The 23,361-nt window shown below is 44.7% G+C and overlaps 1 protein-coding gene across 3 annotated transcripts in view; it reads left to right on the forward strand.

Annotated features, from left to right (window-relative positions):
* SLC4A4 (solute carrier family 4 member 4) overlaps positions 1-23,361 on the forward strand; it is a 394,952-nt gene that overhangs the window by 269,043 nt on the left and 102,548 nt on the right. For all 3 annotated transcript variants that reach the window (XM_053566691.1, XM_053565978.1, XM_053567426.1), the window contains exon 8: positions 19,302-19,459. In XM_053566691.1, coding sequence (XP_053422666.1) covers positions 19,302-19,459 — 158 coding nt within the window. The remainder of the gene's footprint in view (positions 1-19,301; positions 19,460-23,361) is intronic.

Raw genomic sequence — 23,361 nt, forward strand, 5'->3', positions numbered from 1 at the left:
TCGTTTTCTTTTCTTTTTTTTCCCTCCTCATGTTCCTACGAGAATGAAAGGAACTGAATTTTGTGATGTTCCCAGGCATGGACTAGGTACTTCATAACAATGACTTTGTTTTCTCCACTTGTTTCCTCTGCCTCTTGGGAACAGGGGAGTAGGAAACACAATGAAAAGAAGCAGTCGGGAAGGTGGACCAAGAGTAGTCAAGCAATGTCTTTCTAATTTTTAGAGAAGTTCAAGAGAAAGTAGCAAAGTAGAATACTGGTGTATTTTTTGTTTTTATTAGAACAGATCTCAGTTTAAATGGTTATAAGTTAAATAGCTCCATCAGAGTCTACATGAAAAATTTTATGCTGGTCATCTTTTCTCTTTCCTCTCTTCTTTGTTGAAAGTAGTGAGCCACTAGCTATCTGTGGTAGTGCATTAGGAGTTATTTTTCCAGTTTATTGTTTTTAAACTGAGAATGTGGAAAGCTGACAGCACTGGGACGGCATGAGCAGGCTTTCATGCTGGAGTCACAGAGGGTGTCAGTCATTGCCCAGAGCCGTGTGATGATCACCCACGGCCTCCATGGTGCAGCCCGAGGCCTTGGCATGGCTCTGACAGCCTGTGCTGTCCCCTCCTGCTGCCTCCCCAGAGCCGCCCTACGAGGCTCTCTCCCTGGCTGGCCTTACTTTAGCCATGGTGTCCTTTCAGCTCCACTGACGGCGCTCATCCCCTCTTGTCATTGGGCCCTTGTGCATGCTGTTTTCTGTGACCAGAATGCTCTTCCATCCAAGAAGCTGTCCCCCCACTGTTCTGCAAATGTCACCTTCAGGGAAGGTTTCTGTGACCCTCTGAGCTGGGGTGGGGACTTCTGTGCTCTCGCTGTATGCTTTGCCAGTGTGACACCTGGCACACCTGTTACCAAGAGTGCATAGTTTAACTTTTGGTTAAATATTTGTGTTCACTAGTCCTTGTGCTTTAAAATTGAGGTGATCATGACTGGCCATCTGAAGCTTCGTAGCAAGATAATCAGTTGTGCTAACTCACGTGATCACTGACCCGTGTGAGAGTGGGAGGGGATCTGACGGGCACTCAGTGGCTCATGCCACTCTGCCAGGAAGACCTCTCAGCGATTTGGATTAGCACGCAATGCATGATTAATCGTGTTTTTAGATGACACAGAACTGACAGGATTATAGATGGGGAATGGTCTTGGCAGACTCGGACCTCAGGGATTTAGTAAGAATAAAGGGAGACTATGTGAGCTCAGAATAGGGAGTGGAGGAGACCCGTTGAAAATGCTGCATCACCCGGACAGAATGTTCATGACTCTCATCAGATTCAGACTTTCCAAAAGTGCTCATTATTCAAAAGTGGTAGAGGCGATGTGGTGATGGTAACTAGCACAGTGCGATACCTGGGCACTGATTGAGGAGAATAACTGAAGTAACTCGCCCAGACGTTCAGAGATGACAAGGCTTCAGGGGTGGGGAGTATGTGAGTGTTCCCTCCAGTGAGAGAGAATAGATTAATTGTCTGTTGCTCAAGACATAAAGCTGCAGTGGCAGTTGAATGTTTTATGGAAGCAGTTTTTATTTCAACATAAGGATGAATTATGTGGAAAATAAAGCTTTATCACTAATGTCCCTGTGAAGTTTTTACACATAGGAAGTCCTTTCCTGCAGAGAGTACTGTGTGAGGGATGGAGACCAAGGGGAAAGCACATGGTGCCCATCTTCAGGGTTCTCGTCACAGACCGAGGAACAAAAGCATAAGTAATGCAGAATGTTAGATGTCTTGCCGTGAAGGGGCGTGAGTGCTGTCAGGCATGGGAGTAGGAGGAGGAGACCCTGAACTAGTTCTTATGTTCATACTGAGTTGGATCTCCGAGAAGAAGCTGGTGGCCGTGGGGAGACAGTCACTGCTCGGGACTTTGTCCTCACCTGAGCTGGAATGTCCCAGAGGAAGCCAGTGGCCGTGGGGAGACAGTCACTGCTCGGGACTTTGTCCTCACCTGAGCTGGAATGTCCCAGAGGAAGCCAGTGGCCGTGGGGAGGCAGTCACTGTGCAGAACTTTGCCCTCACCTGAGCTGGAATGTCCCAGAGGAAGCCAGTGGCTGTGGGGAGACAGTCACTGTGCAGGACTTTGCCCTCACCTGAGCTGGAATGTCCCAGAGGAAGCCAGTGGCCGTGGGGAAACAGTCACTGTGCAGGACTTTGTCCTCACCTGAGCGGAAATGTCCCAGAGGAAGCCAGTGGCCGTGGGGAGGCAGTCACTGTGCAGGACTTTGTTCTCACCTGAGCTGAAATGTCCCAGAGGAAGCCAGTGGCCGTGGGGAGGCAGTCACTGTGCAGGACTTTGCCCTCACCTGCGCCGGAATGTCCCAGAGGAAGCCAGTGGCCGTGGGGAGACAGTCACTGTGCAGGACTTTGTCCTCACCTGAGCTGGAATGTCCCAGAGGAAGCCAGTGGCCGTGGGGAGGCAGTCACTGTGCAGGACTTTGTCCTCACCTGAGCTGGAATGTCCCAGAGGAAGCCAGTGGCCGTGGGGAGACAGTCACTGCTCGGGACTTTGCCCTCACCTGAGCTGGAATGTCCCAGAGGAAGCCAGTGGCCGTGGGGAGACAGTCACTGCTCGGGACTTTGTCCTCACCTGAGCTGGAATGTCCCAGAGGAAGCCAGTGGCCGTGGGGAGACAGTCACTGTGCAGGACTTTGTCCTCACCTGAGCTGGAATGTCCCAGAGGAAGCCAGTGGCTGTGGGGAGACAGTCACTGTGCGGGACTTTGTCCTCACCTGAGCTGGAATGTCCCAGAGGATGCCAGGGCCGTGGGAAGGCAGTCACTGCCCGGACTTTGTGCTTGGTGGTCATTGAATTCTTCTAAGGTTTCAGTTTTGCTGAGTGTTGAACAACACGTGTTCCCTCCTAAGAGGCAGGACTCTGGGCTAGGCTGTCCCCGGAACACAGTAGTGAAGGGACCCACAGGTCAGCATCCGTGTTAGGCAAATGCCCACAGCCTCCGGGCTGCTCAGACCCTGCAGGAAAACTTTCTATAGCTACTGTCGGCCTTTACTTCAGGGCCTTATTCTCCCCCACACCCTTTTTTCCTGAGTCTTCAGTATTCTCTATTGTTCTAATTTGGTACATGTTCTCAGAGACCTCCATGAAGGGTACATTAAAAAAAATCTGCTAAATAAATAATAGCATGACTAGTACAGATTTAATTATAGCTGTACAGCTGCCTGTGTGAAGTGTTCTGCTGGGGCCATATGGGCGCTCGTGGGTCCCAGCCTTGAAAGGACCTGGCTTCAGCGTCTCCGGCTGCTAATACTGAATTCTCAAAGAACTGCTAGCAGCCACTGGCAAGCCTACAGATGGTGTGCTGACCTCAAGTGTCTTTCCGCAGGTGGACATTTCAGTGAAGATTTTTTATTAGGCTTCAGATAACCAGATATTAAAGCACCACTCAGATAGGTCTTCAGAGCTATGTCTGCTTTATGGCCTCACAGACTGATTTTTGATGCCATGTTTGATGTGATAAGTAAAATCTACGACATGTAAGCACTTTCACTTAGCTTTTTCAAAAAAGAATTTTACTGAATGAGTCTTTTGATTGTTTTCCGTGCCTCGGGTGTGGTGGGGCTAGAAATAGGGGTGGGCTTGTGGATGGGCGTCTGCCGCCCTTCCGAGAGTGTGGCTGTGAACACAGGGAGCCTCTCTGGGCCCAGGAAGGCAGGACTCTGTCCGAGGGGCCCTTCCAGTTCCAGAGCTCTGTGATAAAGAGTCACCTGGGAGCAAGCTCTTGCCAGCGGCGTACATCTGCAGGAGAGGGGTGGTGGTTCTTTTTTCCACTATGGTGGTCTGTGGGTCTCTTCCCTCTATTGCCTGGAAAGTCCAAACTTCCCTGGGATCATGGAAAGAAACCCTGTGTTCAGGTCTTTCCTTTAGAGGGGAAGGAAAGAAGATGGTGGCGGGTAATACCTGTTGGATATCAGTGGATAAGAGGGACAGACCAGGCGTTTCCCTTTCCCTGCTGAGCACAGTCATTCAAGGACAGCTATGGGGATGATGGTCACTAAGGTGTAGTTATCACAAGGACTTTGTTTTATAGTGTGGGTGCACAGAACCATCAGCTTTCCGTTCACCTGCTCTGCGGCCTTAGCACAGGGAGGATCTCTGCGCCATCTCAGCTAAGGCCGTTGCGCTTACTGGATGCAGCCCTAGAGCCCATGCACCTTGTGCTTGGTAGAATTGACTCACCTGAGAACGTGCTTTGTTATATGGTTACATGTGGTTAAGTCTGTGGTACCACCTGGGAAAGAGATTTCTTTCTAAAATTCAGAGGACTATTAGTTCAGAATTAAATGTGGTGGTAATCTAGCTGTATTTTACTTTATTCCTTCGGGAAGAAAAAAAATTATTTTTACAGTGATGCCTTTCCCTTTTTCCCAGGATCATATTAAATCTCTAATGTGATTATAATTGTCATTATGGTCTGTTACTAGTCATTGAATATCTTCTGTGCTGTCTCAGGCCTAGTGCTCAGAGCTCTTTACAGAGCGTCTCTAATATGAGACCTCACCATCAGCCTCACTTTACAGTCGGAGAAGCTGAGCTAAGAAGGTCACACTGTAGTCTTCTCAGCAACTGTTATGCAGGTTAAAATAAGAGATTCTAGGGCACAGATATTTCTGGTGACAGCCAGAGTTTCACCGAGGCACCTGCTGGTCACCAGCCTTGGTGGAATATTTGCTCTTGATGCTGGAGAGTCACATTGGGCTGGCGCCTCCTGTGTGCTCTTTGCCCGTCGCCCGCTCCCCAGACACTCCTCAAGTCCTCTGCACCTCCTGTCTCAGTGCTTCTCAAGTCTGTCTTCAGCAGTCCATCCCCGATCCTGCTTTGTTCAGGGCCTTGCGATGTTCATATCACTCATTTAACACATTTATGGAGGGGCCCATTACCTGCCCACTGTTGTGCATCAATGTTTTTAAACATCACCTCCTTTATTGCTCTTAACAATTCCACAAAATAGTAATGATCATCCCCACTTCACAGGTGAGCCAATTGGGTTTAAAGAAATGAAGTAATTTACCATAGCTCCTGCACCTAGGAAGTTGAAGAACTGAGATTTCCTCACAGCTCCATCTGATTGCCAAGCGTCTCCTCCCTATCTCTGTCTGAGTTATAAAGAACTACATAACAATTAGCATCTTAGCGTGGTGAGTCTTGGACCCTGGAGGCGAGCCTTTGGTTTGAATCTTTGCTCTGTGTTTTCTGATTCCGTCGGGTCTGTAGTTCCCCACCGTCCACGGGGCTTGTGTCCTGAGACCACCCAGGGGGTCGTGCTAAGCCCTCTGTGGACTGTGCTTTTTCCTGTATACCTGTGATAAAGCTTAATTTATAAATTAGGCACAAGAAGAAATTAGCAACAATAGCTAGCAAAATGGATAATTCCATCAGTGTACCACAATGGAAGTTATGTGACTGTGGTTTGTCTCTCCTTTCTCTCACATGTGATGGGTACAAAACAGCATTCTGTCCTGCATTTACCTCTTCTGGGCTGGGTTGACCTCAGGCAACTAGAAACCTCAGAAAAGAGGCAACTGCTGTTATCTTTAAACCTCGCTTTCTTTGTGGGTAAATGGAGACAGTGATAGTTTAGAGAGATGTGGTGAGGATTTGATGCATGCAAAGTGGTCTGGTGGCTGGCCAGAGAGCACTGATTTAAAAGTATTAAAATTATTGTTATTCTTACTATTACTAATTTCAAAAGTAGTATTAAGGGCTTTGTGCCTCTTGGTAATTCTGAAGGCATTCTAAAAGTGCCTTTAGAATTCAGTCGCACCAGTATGAAATTCAGCCTTGGATTAGGAAGGAATTCAGTGTGCAGCTGTTTTCCCAAAATAGGACACTTTTTCAAAATCTCATTGATAAATCCCAGACAAGGGTAGGACTTTCAGGCACTTCAGTGGGATTTCTATTTTTATTTTTTTATTAACACAATGACTGCTAAGGACCTATGCTCTTCAGTTTTGGAACCAAAGGCCTTTTGCTTTGAACTAGAGACCTTTCTGAAGTTGGTGCCACATATGGAACATGTCACTGGGGTGCCCACATCCTCGGTGGTCCTGTGGGCAGTACGAGGACGCACACACAGCTGTGACCACGTGCACCCTCATTGCTTCTGTGGGCAGTACTAGGACGCACACACAGTTGTGACCAGGTGCACCCTTGCTGGTCCTGTGGGCAGTACTAGGACGCACACACAGCTGTGACCACGTGCACCCTCACTGGTTCTTTGGGCAGTACTAGGATGCACACACAGCTGTGACCACGTGCACCCTCACTGGTTCTTTGGGCAGTACTAGGACGCACACACAGCTGTGACCACACGCACCCTCGCTGGTCCTGTGGGCAGTACTGGGACGCACACACAGCTGTGACCACATGCACCCTCGCTGGTTCTTTGGGCAGTACTAGGACGCACACACAGCTGTGACCACTCGCACCCTCGCTGGTCCTGTGGGCAGTACTGGGACGCACACACAGCTGTGACCACATGCACCCTCGCTGGTTCTTTGGGCAGTACTAGGACGCACACACAGCTGTGACCACGTGCACCCTCGCTGGTTCTGTGGGCAGTACTAGGATGCACACACAGCTGTGACCACATGCACCCTTGCTGGTTCTTTGGGCAGTACTAGGACGCACACACAGCTGTGACCACGTGCACCCTCGCTGGTCCTGTGGGAAGTACTAGGATGCACACACAGCTGTGACCACCTGCACCCTCGCTGGTCCTGTGGGAAGTACTAGGACGCACACACAGCTGTGACCACCTGCACCCTCGCTGGTTCTGTGGGCAGTACTAGGACGCACACACAGCTGTGACCACATGGATCTTGTGTTTTTGACAAACTTGTATTGAACACTTACTGTAGGGCCATGACTTCACAAGGCATCAGGGAAACAAAATTGGGAAATATGTATTTTCTTTTTATAGAGTACTTAGAATCTAATAGGAGTCACAAGTAAGTCAACCAGTGAGTGGAGGCCTCATGGTAACCATTTTGCAGAGCTAAGGGCAAGTCAGGGCAGTCAGCCTTCCCAGAAGGCCTGCCAGAGTTTGGAGGCATAAGTCGGATTTAGCATCTGAGGGCCCAGGTAAGGAGGGCAAAGCATGGAGAGGAGAGAACATTTCCCACCAGGAAACTCCTGAGTATTTTATGTCTTCTTCCTTGACATATGGTGCAGGAACTTGTCCTTATATACAGTGACGCTCACCAAAGAGGAAAAGAACTGCTGAAAACTTACCCAGCTCAGTGAGCACCTAGAGTTTGTAGGTTCCTGATTTTCTTTACGTCCTTTTAAAGGTGCTGTCATCTTTTTCGGGGCTTTCTCCTTTCAGTTAAATACTGTTATACACTTTGCAATATGCTCATTAAAATTTTTAAATGTTATCTGTATAGAATCTAAACCATTGTAGATACTTAATTAATACTGGTATGCTATATAAAAATCTCAGAAATTTTAGGACAATAGCTTCTAAACTCGAAATAGTAAAACTTATTCATCAGACATACAAGGATTTCATACTATAGTGAAGTGGGCAGAGTAAAGGTAGATTATTTGTATTTAAGGAATGGCCTGACCATTGAGCTGTACGAGTCTGGTGAAGACCCTTAAATTTCTTGAACCTTAATTTCCCTCATCTGTAAAAGGGGTGTAATAACACATTTCTCAAAAGCTTGTGAGAATTTAAGTAAAGCATAACATTTATAAAAGTATTTTAAACACTGTAAGTAGCTGTGTGCATATTAACCTTTTTTTTTCTTTTTAATAATGTGAAATGTAACAAATGTGCTTTGGAAATTTTGACAAGTTGGTTTTTAAAGTAGGTCAGTACTTGAAATTTCGTCCTGTTTAGGAAATCAGAACTGATGGATTGTACTTAATGTTATATTTAGTTTAATGGCCATTTGTAAATGTGCTGCTTTGCAGAATCATTTGCATTAATGGCAGTGAGATGTCTATATTTGGAAGTAAAAATTAGAAAATCAAATTTTCACCCTTAGAGGACTGTTTTCATTTCAAAGTTGTGTTTGTTTTCTTTTTTTGAAAAAAGGAAGAAATGAAAAGTAGAATAGTGTGCAAAAAGTAAAAATAAGTAGCCAGAGAGCCTTTAGCATCTAGTTTTGTTTAATGGCTTCCTCTGCAGTTTTCACATTTTGTGCGTCCTGGAGTCCTGGATTGCTGCGTCACGTGAAGCACCAGTTACACTGACATGACCGCACACGTTCTGGACTACACGGATTGTCAAGTAACAGCTCCCTTTAGTCCTCTTAGACATTGGGCCAATGGTATTCATTTAAATTTACCCAGCAAAAATATTCAAAATCATAGCTTGAAGATAACCTAAAGGACAGTCAGCACTTCTGTTAATAACAAAACAAATGTTTTTTTAACTTGATTTTTTTCAGATAAACTGTGGTTTTCTCTCCCTCGCCCAAAAGTCCTATTCTGCAAATTAGTTTAAAAGATGGGTAAAGGGACTGATTCTCACATAAATTGGATTTAATTTTGACCAAAGTACATTACTTGAACATTAATTTTCAATTCAACTTTTTAATATGTTGTTTAGGATAGTGCATCCTCATTTATAAGTGAAATATGTTTGTAATTTCCCTTTATAATAATTTTTTCCTAATTTTAGTATCAGGTGTATCCAGATGAAGTAGAATGATTTAAAAAAAAAAAAAAGAGAGAGAGAGATAGAGAGATGGGTAAAGAATATCCTTATTTAGGCTCGGCACCTGTAGCACAGTGGTTATAGTGCCAGCCACATACACCAAGGATGGTGGGTTCAAATCAGGCCCAGGCCTGCTAAACAGCAATGACAAGTGCAACAAAAAATAGCCAGGCATTGTGGCAGGCGCCTATAGTCTCAGCTACTTGGGAGGCTGAGGCAAGAGAATCACTTAAGCCCAAGAGTTGGAGGTTGCTGTGAGCTGTGATACCATGGCACTCTACCGACATAGTGAGATTCTGTCTCAAAAAAAAAAAAAAAAGAATATCCTTATTTAGCAGAAAAGTTTTAAGATATTTTTCTTACATAGCCTTGGAATAAAAGGCAATACCTGATTAAGCATAGAAAATAGTGATTCTTATCTTTTTCCTTCATCTGCTATTTTTGGTTGGGCAACCATGCAAAGAAGTGAGATTTAGGAATGGAATGCCATGTTTGTCCGGGCCCTTCAGGAACACCCAACCCTGTCCTCGGCCCAGCACTCTGTCTAGAAGACCATTAGAGGAAATGTGTACTCAGATACAGAGGCCAGGGAATCCTTTAACACTGGCTGAGGCTGTGTCTTCAGACCCCAGACCAGAATCCTGGGGACCTAGACAGCACCTTGTGCAAAGCAAGCTCATCGTACTGTTCCTATTCCTGAACTCAAACCTGAACTATGGATCTCCTTCCTCTTCTACAAAGAGAGGCCAGAATACTACGTTAGCTTCCGATTGAAGGAGAGAAGAGCTGTGTGATTTGCTGAGTTCAAATCAGCCCTCTACTTACCCATGTGTGGAATAAGAAGGCTTCTGGAAGGAGTGGGGAGGAGAAGGATAGGGATAGCTTGTAAATAATCTGGAAGCCAATGGCAGCCCGTGCACTGGTCACTAGCTGTCATCTTGAGACCAGCTGGAGGATGCAGGCATGCTCCGGATGGATACATGTAGCTTTGGTAGGGCCAGTCTATTTCAAAATGGCCCCAAGGGAGAATTTTAACAAGGCTGCATTTGATGGCCTGCTTCTTCATCCCAGCCCTGGTGGAGGCTGATTTCAACCTAAGAAAATTATATTTGATTAGGTTATGTTGTGTTTATGTTCATTTACGGGATAAAGGCAGGAGCACATGACCTCAGACAGCCCATGTGGGGTGCATGTTCAGGAGCCGCCAGCCTCAGGCAGCAGCACAGGCGAGCACAGCCCTCCCATGTGACGAGGAAAGAGCTTCACTCTCTAAGGTAAAGAAACCGAGGTAGGGAGCCTCAAAGTTTTCTTTCTTTCTTTCTTTTTTTTTTTTTTTTTATCTTACTACCCTGTTTTCCCGAAAATAAGACAGTGTCTTATTTTAAGATGTGCTCCCAAAGATGCGCTAGGTCTTATTTTCAGGGGACATCTTATCTTTCCTGTAAAGTAGGTCTTATTTTCGGAGGATGTTTTATTTTCGGGGAAACAGGGTAGGTATTTTACCTCATATCTTCCTGATCTTTACAAAAGTCTTTAACGTGTACATTAGGGCTGTGTAACCTGGTTTTAGTTTTTCATTGTCCTTTATTTTTTTTTAAGACTCCCTGCCAAGGGCGGCGCCTGTGGCTCAGTCGGTAAGGCGCCAGCCCCATATACCGAGGGTGACGGGTTCAAACCTGGCCTCGGCTGAATTGCAACCGAAAAATAGCTGGGCGTTGTGGCGGGCGCCTGTAGTCCCAGCTACTCAGGAAGCTGAGGCAAGAGAATCGCTTAAGCCCAGGAGTTGGAGGTTGCTGTGAGCTGTTGTGAGCTGTGTGAGGCCACGGCACTCTACTGAGGGCCATAAAGTGAGACTCTGTCTCTACAAAAAAAAAAAAAAAAGACTCCCTGCCAAGGGAGTGCTACATGTGTGCCAGATTTTCAATGAAATGTTTCATTAAGAAACTCAGTAGTGTGTTCTATTAAACCACACGTGTGTAGGTATGTACAAACCGTGTATACTTGATGATTTTTCACAGTATGAACATCCCTGTGTAATTGTTGCTCAGATTATGAAATAGAACATGGCCAGCATTATATATTTGTTTTTTATTTCATTAATTTCTTCTATAGATTTATATTTCCTTCCTTCTTTGCTGTGTTCTTACTTCTGGAGATTCATCTTTAGATCATTAAACTTCAGCCTTTCTTCTTTTTTTTTTTTTTTTTTTTGGAATGTGTATATTTTTATTTTTTTCTATCAAAATACGTTGGAGCATGCAACTTTTTTATTCCTATGTCTACGCAATTTCCAGGAAGAACTGTTTCAAAGGTCTTTCAATTATAGCTTATAACATATCATACTAAAATTTTTTGATTAGCTTCTTATTAACTGTGTGACCTCAGACAATTAGCTAACTTGTGGGATCCAATGCTTTCCTCAGCCTTTCTTCTTTTGTAATGTGCCCATATTTGCAGTTAAGGGTATGAATTTTACTGAGCACATTTGTTTAACTACACTCCATAAGTTTTGATATGTCTTATGTTTATAAGTTTGATATTGACTTTAACAAATCAATGATACACATTTTTTCAATAGGGGAGCTATTTTTCTTTAAGTAGATTCTATTGAAATTCTCTATCTTGTAATCAGAATTTCAAAAATATTACTGTTATTTCATTGGATGTAAGCACTCCAATTTGTACAAATAATCAACACATTGAATCCCACAAAGGCATAAATGTATTCATTATCTATGTATATATGACCTAATTAAAAAAAAAAGTCTTTGATAATGACAATGTAACTCTTCTTTAAGATGGTTTCTGATTTCTGGTTTTTATTCTGCTCCTGGGTTCCAATAATTTGATCTTATCTACTAGTATACCTGGTAATTTCTGATTAAATTTCAAATATGTTATAATAGATGCACAGTAGAGATAATTAGATACTCTGGGCCTTATTGTCCTCTTCCAGAGATTGTCTCTTTTGCTTTTAACTGGCTTTTAGGCTGGGTTACCTTAATATTCAGTCTGGATTGAGGTAATTGGAAGCTGGATTTTAGTCTTTATGTAGTGCAGGCCTACGGCCACTAACACAGAATCTAAATTCTGGGATTTATAGGCTCAGAGACCCACATTGTGAGAGAGAAATGTAGCCAGGTCTGTGAAGCAGACTCTGAGTTCGCCTGTCTCGCTAGCCATGTGGATGAAGTTGTCAAGTCCCTTCTAGCTATTTAATTGCCTTGGTGTGAGAGAAAGACTTGCTTCTTGTCTTTAAGGTGCTATAATTCATATATTAGAAAAGCTCATTGAATTTTTCAAACTCTTATTCCTCACATTTTCCGCTTTTTCTGAGGAGTGGAGAAAAGCAGAAACATAGTAAAGTGAGAGAAGGCTTTTCCCTACCATGCAGTTAATATTATTTGCTTATAGTAAATAAATTCATACTCAGAGAACGTAAATGCTTCACTAAGATGCTGCTTGGGTTGCCACTCCCTTAGGCTTTTGAGTTTCTTAAATCTAAAGTTTCCTCAGCACGTGATTATTATCCCAAGTTATACTTTGGCACCGATCAATAGCCATCGTCAGTGAGATTCAAATGGAGAGTGAGCATGTGATCTTTGTTTTAGACCAAAACACTTTTAAGGATGAAAGGAGGTTGATGTTAGGACAAGACAGGAGAGTAAACTGGGGTTGTTAGGACCTAACCGGCAGGTGCGGCGACCCTGGATTACTGACCAGTTACATTCTGCAGGGGAGGACGTGGAACGAGGGTGACTTACAATGATTTTGAGGTTTGGAGGGGGAAAAGAATAAAAGCTGGAAGTCCCTGAAGACAAGGGAAGTGGGGAGGGAGACAGGAAGAGGAAGAGGAAGAAGAAGAAAATGAGCAAGAATGGAGGAGGAAGGAGAGAGCAGGAGGGCGCTCTTCACCCTGAAGGGTGTCAGTCTGCAGGCGTGAAGCAGCATGGCGGAAGGAAATGAAAGTCGTTCTCAGGGAGAGGAAAGGAAAATGTACAGAGTGCGTCATCTTTGTAAAAAGAATGAGAGAGTACACTCCCGTTTAGATAATTTTTAAATATCTTTTACAGTGAGGACATTGGACAGCCTGCAGGATGATATTTTAACGAGCAGATTTTAAAAACAAACCACGAGTACTTGTTGTTATAGAGAACACTTTATTATTGATGCAATTATTTTAACACATGCTTATGATGGCAGAGAAAAGATGATGGCATTTGAATACTGGCCTGGAGACTGAGGAGTGATATGACCTGTACCCCTCAGGAGCAGATGCCCCAGGTCTAAGGAGGCTGGTCAGGGAGGGAGGAGGGCGCCACGTGACCCCGCAGTTACCCAGCCGGTTGACGCTGACCAGCAGTTACAGCGTGATGGGTCCCATGTAGGAAACCTACCTGTGCGAGCTGCTTCCACAGACGAGGGTTAGAGCCTCGCACACCTGAGCGGAAGGTGAAAGACTGACCTTTCAAATCAGCTGTGAGTGGAGCAGATGGGTGTCACTTTCCCATTGTCTCTCTTTTATAATCAGGCTACTCACTCTGCTTCATAATCTCTACTTCTTGGTATGTTAATACTGGGATCGCTGAGTGGTTAGAAAACTGAGTGGAGAGAAAAGTTAAGAGCATTCCTTTTGGAAAGTAGTTTGGAGAACACTCGGGGATCTAAATGTAGACCTGCTGTTTGATCCTGCAATTCCTCTACCTGGTGTATATCCGAAAGACCAAAAATCACTCTGCAACGATATTTGCACCAGATTGTTCATTGCAGCTCAATTCATAATTGCCAAGTCATGGAATAAGCCCAAATGCCCATCGACCCATGAATGGATTAATAAATTATGGTATATGTCTATCATGGAATACTATGCAGCATTAAAAAAGATGGCGACTTTACCTCTTTCATGTTTACATGGATGGAGGTGAAACATATTCTTCTTAGTAAAGTGTCTCACGAATGGAAAAAAAATCCAATGTACTCAGTACTACTATAAAACCAATTTATAATCACTCACACTTTCATATGAAAGATGAATCACGACTATAGCCCAGGATGAAGGAGGGAAGGGGAGGGGGGAGGTTTTATAGAGGAAGGGTAAACAGTGGGACCACACCTATGGAGCATATTGCAAGGGTACAAGTCAGATCTATCAAGTATAGGACACAAATGTCTTAACACTGTGATTAAATAAATGAGGTGAAAGCTATGTTAATTAGTTGGATGTAACCAAATAATCAACACATTCAATCCCACACAGGCATAAAAGTATTCATGATCTATGTATATATGACTTAATAAAAGGACAAAAAAATAAAAAACAAAAGCTGCTACGTAAGACTGGGATAACATGTAGCCTAGTGTTAAGGATGTGTACCCTGGAGTCAGCTGGCCCTGGATCAGATCTTGATTCCATTTTCCAGCTGTGTGGCCTTGATCAAGTTTTCCTCATCCGTAAAATGGGGGTAATAATTGTACCATTGGATCGTTGTGAAGATTAAATGAGTTAATATATTATTTTTAAAAAAAGAATTGTAAGAATAAACATTTGTGGCAGAGAGCAAGCTGTATGCTTGTAAGTACTTATAACCTGAGTTTACTCTGGAAGAAAGAATATAGGCTGGTGTCCAAGGAAGCTGAAATGTACCTGGAAAAGATTTAAGGTGATCACAAAATCACTGAGCTAGCCAGAGTTTCTTTAGTGATTGTAGCTCCACAGGCAGCCATTTGAAATCCATTTCTCTGATGTAAAAATTGGCTAAAGAATTTTTGTTATTCACTGTGTGTGTTCTTGTAGTTGACGCTGCATAAAATGTAGGCTGGGTATTCCTTGGAAAAGCAGCTAATGATCTATAAGAAAGGAATGTCCAACTTCTGTGTTTTGAGTTCAATCCAGATACTTTTATTGGGTGATTTTCAACCAGATTTGAAACCTCTGGATTCTGTTCTTGTTTTCATTATCTTTTATTGCTCTTTATAATTCCTTGGTCTATTCTTTACCTTTTCATTTAATCTTTATAGGTTTTTTTTTAGTGTTTTATTATTGTTCATGGTTTATTGTGTAAGGCCAGAATTGGTTTTCATATGTGTACTTTTTCCTTTATCAGATATTATTGGGGTACTTGAACAAGATAACATAGGTGAATCAGTGTTTGATAAGCCAGACTTTGACTCGGGGCCGAGCGTCCTCTGCACTCTGGCACTAGCTGGGATGCTGCATCTGGTGGCCGTGTGTTGCTCCATGCAGTTTCCGTGTGGTATTTACGGCTCTTCTTTCATTACAGCTGTTGCTGTGTTTGCTGCTTCTCCAGGGGACGGTCAGCTTCAGGGGAGTAGGGTCTGTCTGTGCTCTAACGTGCCGACCTGCCTCCAGGCCTTGAACATTGAGACACTCATGAATTTAAGTAGAGAGTGGGATAGATGGAAGTTGAGAAAATATCTGTCTAAAGTAGCATTTTCTAATCTCTTTTCACACTGTGCCTCCCGGGAGAGAGTGTTCCTAGCATACGGCATGTGAAAGGCTCTGAACAAATCTGGAGCAGAGAAACTTACTTATTTTATTCAGCCTGATGTTCCCTAAGTTTATCTGACAAACAGTGTGGTGTCCTGGTTCTGCCGTGGACAGAAGTACACCTCAAATTAACATAAACCTGGAGGAGACTGAGGCGCCTTGTGGCTGAGAAGCCTCTGGTGTGTGCCTGGAGTGAGGAGCCTGACTGAGAAGCAGACCCTGTACTCACGCGTTTTTCTCTCCTGACTTGGTTCTGTTCTGGGTGCTGCCGTCACTTTCCCCTGGTGTGCACAGTCCTGTGACATATAGTGGGGAACATCCTCGCATGACAGGGGAAGTATTGATTTTTTACATATTTAAGTATCAATTTTTCCAAAAGGATTTGGTCTCTGCGTGAGTTGCGCGTCCGTTCTCTGCGCCAATTCCTCTGTGGGGAGGAGCTTCCTAATATCGGCCATAACTAGGCCTTTGCTCGCTCACACGTAGAATCGACTACTTTAAGAAGAGAATTAGGAAAGCTTATTTGGAAAATTATAAATAATAGCCACCATTCATTCTCTCGACAGATTTTTACTGAGCCTTTCTCCCAAGGCACTGGGAACACCACACTAAGCAGAATAGTGAATGTTCCTGCCATCTGGGAGCTTAAATTCTAGGATAATAGAGCATTCTAGGAAAAATATAAGCAAAAACATGGTATGCTTGACTGTGGTTAAATACAAGGAAGAAAAAAATAAATCAGAAAAGAGGAGTAAGAACTATCAGTGGGGAGAAGGGAGTTGAAACTTTAATTACGGTGGCCAAGGAGAGTTACTGAAGATATCTCCTCTGGTGAGAAGATAACGGGCAAGTAACGGAGGAAAGTGAGGGGGTCTCACACTGTTCCGTTGGGAGGACACAGCAGGCAGGAAGGGCCGCGGCAAGTGAGGCTGGCGAGTTTGAGGGAGGACGTGGGGGCTGGAGTGTGAGCGTGGAGGAGACCTGGAGAGAGTGGCAGTGGGGACCATCCAGGTGCTGAGGGGCAGCTGGTAAGGGCTGGCTGTTGGGTGAAGATCCTGGTGTCGTGCCTCGCAGCCAACAGAGGAGCGACGGCGTGGTCAGACTTCCGTCCACGGAAGTGGGCCAACCTGCACAAGGGTGGGCAGGCGATGAGAAATCATCAGATTCCAGATGCATTTTGAATATAAATCCAACAGGATTTGCTGATGGACTGAACATGTGGCATGAGAGAAAGAAAGAGAAGAGTTGAAGGTGACAACGAGGTTTTCGGTCTGAACAATGGAAGAATAGACTTGCCATTAGCCAGACAGGAGAGACTGTGGGAGGACCTGGTCGGGGAGGACATCGGAAGAGCCCCATGTGGACATGTCAGTGTGAGCTGTTAGACACCCAGGTGGAGGTGCTGCCGGGCGGGAGTTGGGGACGTGAGCCCTCAGCGTGTGGGAGGTGTTCAGAGGCACGAGACTGGCTCATCACCAGCAGGTGCCTAAGGAGAAGAGCAGCCAGGATGCGTTCTGGGGCTTCTCTGGTACCAACACATTTTTGTTTTAGAATAGCTGCTGATTCTCTTAGAACATGAGTATCCTACAAGCACAGTTTAAGCATACAGAATATAGTTTAAGTCTTTAATTTCCTTCAGAATATACTTGCAGTTTTCCAGGCTGGGCACAGGAATCTTGGTGATGTCTCACAGCACTGTACAGCTCTGTGGGGGTGGAACTTGGCGGCCGTTCTGCTGCGGGTCAGGTGGCTGCTGCAACAGTTCCAGACAGTCAGCAGGTCCTAAGTGGAACTTTAACAACTTCTCTAAGTTTGGGGCATTTTTAGTCTTCTGGCCTGGTTTTTAGTGCTGTAGAGTCCTTTCCTTCCATCCATTCATAATATTACAATTGAGTTACGTGTAAAGCGTTCAGTTTTGCTCATATTCTCAAGAAACAGCCAAATGTGATTCAGGTATGAGCACTTTCAGAGTTCCCACAGCTACTCTTTTCATATCTGTGACATTTGAAAGGTTATTTTAATATTAGCATACTTAGAGGATTAATGGAAGAAACCTTGGAAAATTCCTTACACTGCAAAAGTGGTCGTATACCAGGATCTGAAAACATATACCTTGTCTTTTCCCCCATTCCCACTGAATTCTTAGCACTAACTTCCTTGCCTTTCCTCACCCTTTCTTCTTACATAAAGTACCAGATTAAAGAGAAAATGCTATAAAATGCTGCTGACAGTGATGGAGCTATAGAGATTACTTCTCATGTCACTTCCGTTCCCTGATTGAGAACTCTGAAGTGGAAGTTCAAACTCAAACGTTAGTAGAACCCTTTTATTAATGGGGAAAATTGGGTCATGCCGTCCATTTCCATCTTAGCGGTAATCTGTGGCAGAAAGTACCAAGTACTGCTCTTGACATTTGTGTTGAGTGTGCTGGGACTCTTGACCCTCTGGTGCGGGGACCGTTAACACTGGCTGAGGATACATCAGAGGTCTTTTGAATGGTCTCCCAAACTTCTTTTCTCTATCCTCGTACAGTTGTTGAAATATTTTCCTTGACTTGTATGCGGGAGTAACATCTACAAGAAAAGCTTTCAAGGTGATTGTGTTAAGCAGCCTTCAGTCTTTATGAAAACGGCTCTATGTCTTCTTCTCTCTTCTCAACACCCCCCACCATTAGCCCACCCATATTTCACTGTGAAAATACGTCCTCGGAAGCCCTCACCGCCACCCCACCAAACCTCCCCTTTTGTGCCTAGACAGCCTGCCTTCCCCAGGTGGGGCTGCTAGACTGTGTGTCCCTGTCCAGAGCCTATGCCCACCAGGGATGGGTGGGTGTGGCCCCTTCTCCGTCATTCACAGAGCCCTGCTCTGTCCCCACCAGATCACTGTGGTTCACGCTGCAAAGTGTTATAATATCTTCAGTTAAAAAGGATCCAACAGTGACGTCAGCACATGCCACCTGGAGTTCCCAGTGTCCATTCCTGCTGTGTGGAGGGTGTGAGTCACCGAGGGGCTCTGCAGACCAGCCAGGATGAGGGCCAGCACTGTGGGGCGAGTTTCCACCCATATGAACTTCGGGCTGACAACACTTTACAGAGCTTGCCTCATGCCCCTGTGGGCGACGTCTCCATTTCCTTCCTCTCTCACTGCTGTTTCAGCGCTCTCTGCCTCTGTCTTCTTCGGTCCCTGTAACAGTAGAGTGGCCTGGGGCTCACCTGCTGCCCCTCTGTCCTGCACTCACACTCAGGACCGTGCCATCCTGTCCCCGGCCCTGCGCACTGCTCACTGGTGAGGCTTCCCAAACACGCGTCTCCTGCTCTGCCGTCCTGCTTGGACTTTTGACAGGTAGCTGTCACCTGTCACCTAGAACTTCTAGAACTCCTTCCTGTGGCCTTCAGGTCCTGCAGCCTGGTCCCCACTGACTTTTGCAGCTTTGTTTAGTGCTGTTTTCTCTCCTTTTCTCCTTTGGCTTCCACCACACATAACTCCTTTCTGTTCCTCTGTCAGGCTCCTTCGTGTCTGAAAGGCTTTGCATTTGCAATTTGCTTTGCCTAGAAGTTCTTCACCCATATTTTTGCTTGGCTGTGCCCTCACCCTGCTGTCCGGTGTGTTTCTTCAGAGGCCTTCCCTGGGCCCTGACTAATGCAGCCCCTTCTCACCTGTTTCATTTTGTTTTGGTGCTTACCACTACTTTAGGGCATGTTTTATTTCTCCCCCGTGGGAACATGAGCCTAAGGAGGGATGTGATCAGTCTGCCCCACCCTGAACCCCCAGGCTTAGATGACAGCCTGGCTCACAGGAGATGCTGGAGGAGCTCTCGGTGCGTGGATGAGTACACAAGTGGATGGAGGCGTCCTGTGCTCTGCTTCTGTCCTCAGTATGTTTGAATTCAAGGTATAGACAGATATTTATTACCATAGGATGGGTAAATATGATATAAAAGCGGCTCCCTAGAACATACTGCACGTGGATTTATACATATAAAGTAATTTCTTCTGAGTGATCCTGGGGTGTCTCTTTCTGTTCCTGCTCTGGAAATAAGTTGTTTTCTTGTCTCTTCCCATGCAGCTGAAGAATAAATTCATGAAAAAGCTGCCCCGTGATGCAGAAGCTTCTAACGTGCTAGTGGGGGAGGTGGACTTTCTGGATACCCCATTCATCGCCTTTGTCCGGCTCCAGCAGGCTGTCATGCTGGGCGCCCTGACTGAGGTCCCTGTCCCTACCAGGTAAGCTGACCTTTGACCCCCTGGTCTGCAGGGGCATCCAGGGGACCTCCCTCTCCGCTGGAGTCGGCAGGGTGGGGACATAGCCAGTTTGAGAACAGTGGCAGCTCTAGTCTGAAATAACAGCTCAGTCTGACTTCCATACTATCAGTCTACTTGGCACTTACATAGTAATAATAGCAGAAATTATAATAATTTATAAGGCGGCATACTGGTCTCTTCTTATAAATCATTCTACTTAATCCTTACAGTAATATTTTAAGATACAAACTATAGTTATTCAGTTTTTACATATGAAGAAACTGAGCCATAACAGTTAGTAAATGGGTCAGAGGTCATAGTTGCTTTTAATTGCTCTGTTTTATCAGTAAGTTGATAGTGGGTTCACACATAACCGCATATTTGTGTAAATACACACACGTAAAAGGCACCGCACTGCACACTTAAGTCTGCATGTGTTGCTGTTAATACATTTTTACTTTAAAAGGAAGTGTGTTGATGTTACAGTTGTTTGCTCATCACACTTCATGACACCTTGGAGACGTTCTCTTTATCTCCCGCCGAAGCCGAGCTCCACACTGGGGAAGCTGGCTCGTGGAGTGCAATGAACAGAATATAAGTTAGCATTTCTACAGAAGAACTTAAAGAAACAGTTGTAATCTGCAGGTTGACATCAGAAAATTAATACATAAGTAGACCTTTCATGGAGGGAGTGTGCTTCCTGTGGGTCCTGGGTCCCAGGCAAGGTGACTTTCTCCTTGTGCTCCGGTGTCCCCAGGTGAGCAGGAAGGCTGTGAGTCCTCCCTCCTCAGGTGGTCTGAACACGATTAACTAGTGAAAAGAGGCCCAGGGGCCCAGCAAGGAGGAAAACTGGAATATTTTCTTAAGGCCTCAAAATCTATAGATTACAGGCCATTTTTCATGATCGCACAGGCATTTTTGCCTGTTTTTATGTCTTAGACACTGAAAATAGGAAGGATACCTACGGCAGTCAGCGGGCAGTGGAAAGGAAATGATCCAAGCCTATTCAGTCACTGCTGTCATCATGATTTGTGTTTTCTGTGAGTTTGCTTTTTGCTTGAACACATTCCAGCAGAGGCTCGCAGTGTCATCTGTGGTCACCTGGCCGTCAGGGGTCTGTGCGATCACCTGGAGCACAGCTGGCTCAGTCACAGCCCAAGCCCAGCTCAGTGCCCTGTGGCTTTATTTCTATCTCTTTGGACTAATTTTACTGGGGCTTGAAGGAAAAAACATGCAGAGAAGTGATAAAGAAAATTGCTCTTGCTTTTTCATTTTTATTACCGTATTTCTTTAGATACTACAGATAAAAAATATTACAAAAGCCCTTTTGTCTAACAGTAATCTGCATGCTCTGAACAGCAAACCGTGATCATTTCTGTGTCCTGCTTATCACCTGCTCCTGGCTGCCTTATTTCCTTGTACTTCTTGAGGAGAAATACAGCTTCATTCGAATTCACAAAAGGAGCCAGCAAGTCGAGGGGACGCAATTCAGTAATATCATAAAACTATTTCAGGACAGTAATCTGAACAGTACGTCTGTGCACAGGAACATTTTCCCAGGAAATAGTCTTATCCCTTTGCTGTCCTCCAAACTAGTGCCAGCTATAATCATGGGGGAGGGAGTCTCATTAGCTTTTTGTGTGTAAGTAACGTGGGGACATTTACAGTGGCTGAATCTTGTGACATCCAATAAAGGAAATCCCACAAGGAATGTGATAGTCGTCATAAAAAAACGGCGTCTGGGTTCCACAATGCCCTTTAACATACATGCTACTCTGTTGCACTGCAGGGGATCCTGAAAAGCCTGTTTTCATGCACATTTTAATGGTCATTTTCCCTTTAAAGTGGCAGAAAGTTATGCTTCTATTACTATTATTCCTACATTCTAATAAGTAGTGTTCCTACCGTGGGCCTTGTGGGATGGGTGGCTCTGGCAGCTCCCGTTTTCTGTGTAGAGTTCACAAGTTTTCTGTGGCTGTTCTGCTGTGGCCTCCACGCACAGCCGGACCACAGTGTCTGTGTATAAATAAGGGGCCTCCCTGCCGATCACGTGAAAATGGGCAAACCTGCAGCTCCGTTCTTTGATTCTGGTGGCTTGGTGGGAGATGTCTGTGGTTTTCCTGCATCTCACAAGCACTTTTCTTGGTGCCATCTTCTATCTGTCCATAGAGGCTACCACTCACTCATGTTTTTAAGCCATGTAGAGGATGAATATTCTCACTATTGTTTACAGCTGAGGGATGGAGGCAAAGGGAGGAGTCACCAGCACTGCAGGGAATAGAACCACTGGGCTCTGACTCTGCAGCCAGACTTAAGAAGACCCTGGGGAGGTGTAGATGGCTGCGAATAAAATGTCTTAGGATTCTCCCATAAAGAATAATTTTTTAAAACTGAATTGGTTTGTCCTTTTATGGTCTTGATTTGTTTACTAGAGAAAAATTCAGTAAGCTTTAGTCACCTTAAAGGATTTTCGTGTTCACGTTTTTGGTAGCACTATAAATTAGTATACAGTTTATGATTATTTCTCTAAGAGAAGTAGTTATGCCTAATTGTCAAAAATATTTTAAAAAACTATTAAAGGGCTTGGGATGAAGCCCTGCTGGTTTAATTTTGTTGTGTTCACCAGTTTACTTGCTGGGTCCTGTTTACCACACGTGATCTGGTCGGCCATGACAGGTTTGTGGTTCTCATGAGTCTACTGTGGAAACTGTAGGTTAGGCACATTTTTCAAAGCTGCTGAAGATAAATAATGTGTTATTTGCTTCACTGCTGTTTTGCGACAAGAGGGTCTAGGTTTGGCACATGCTGCGCCACATAAAGAAGGAGAGAGGTGTACGTCCCTCCCCGGAGAGCCGAGTGGTTTGGAAGGCTGGCGTCTTTTCTGATATTCTCTCTTTTCTGCCTATAATGATTTTGTAAATGTGAGTATAGGTCATTGGCTGCGGATGTGGCTCATGTTAAGTAGTCCCTTCTGTTGGGAACAATGCTGGAGGCGTCCTCCACAGGCATAACCAGCTATATGTGAAAACTCAACTAAAGTAGAGAAGGGCCTTGCAAAGATTCTTGAGATAACCAGGGATCATTAAAAATTCCAACTCTGACTTAGTTCTATTTATGAGTGAATAAACTGAACTCAGCAACATAAAGTACTTTTTCTGAGCTGTCAATATGCTCTCTCCCCTTCCAGTCACACAAATGTGATACTTACTCTAAGTTGTTAATAAAGAAGAAAGCTTCTTGTTAAAAAAAAAAAAAAAATCTGTCTATTGATAGAAAATAGCCTGTCACAAAAGGAGTTTTCAGCATACTGTAAAAGCCGAGTTTGGCAGAATGTGCTCCAGTTATAATAGTCGCTGCAGCATTCACTGCTTTGAGTGGAGAGAACGTGGTCCAGGCAGGGGAGTGCCAGCTGCTGGACGGGTCTGCGTGTCCAGTTTCCTGCATCTCTCAACAGTGCGAGTCCTCCCAAGGGTCTTTGCTCCTGCCCATGAAATTCCTGACCTGAGATGATGCCCAGCTGCTTGTGGCTCCTCAGTTTCCCTTTGTATATCATTTTAAGGAAATAGATTTACCAAATTGCTCCTGATCAGATTAATGCAAGAATTTTAACTGTCTGCTGTGTCACCATGTTGCTATTCTCTGGCAACTGGTGATATTCCATTAATCAAGAAACATATTTTTTAAAAAGTAAAAATTATCCAGGAAAGAAAAATAACACCTTTCTGCCTGGGTTCCTGGGCCAGTGTGATTCTCCTGTGGGGGGTGCAGTGTGACACTGTATAACCGACACCTGTGACCTGCTGCCCCCGCTCAGTCTTCATGGGTGCTGCTGAGCAGAGACCCGAGAGTGGTGATAAACACGCCCGCTTCTCAAGACACTCAAC

The sequence above is a fragment of the Nycticebus coucang genome, chromosome 1, assembly GCF_027406575.1.
Source record: "Nycticebus coucang isolate mNycCou1 chromosome 1, mNycCou1.pri, whole genome shotgun sequence".
Classification (NCBI taxonomy): domain Eukaryota; kingdom Metazoa; phylum Chordata; class Mammalia; order Primates; family Lorisidae; genus Nycticebus; species Nycticebus coucang.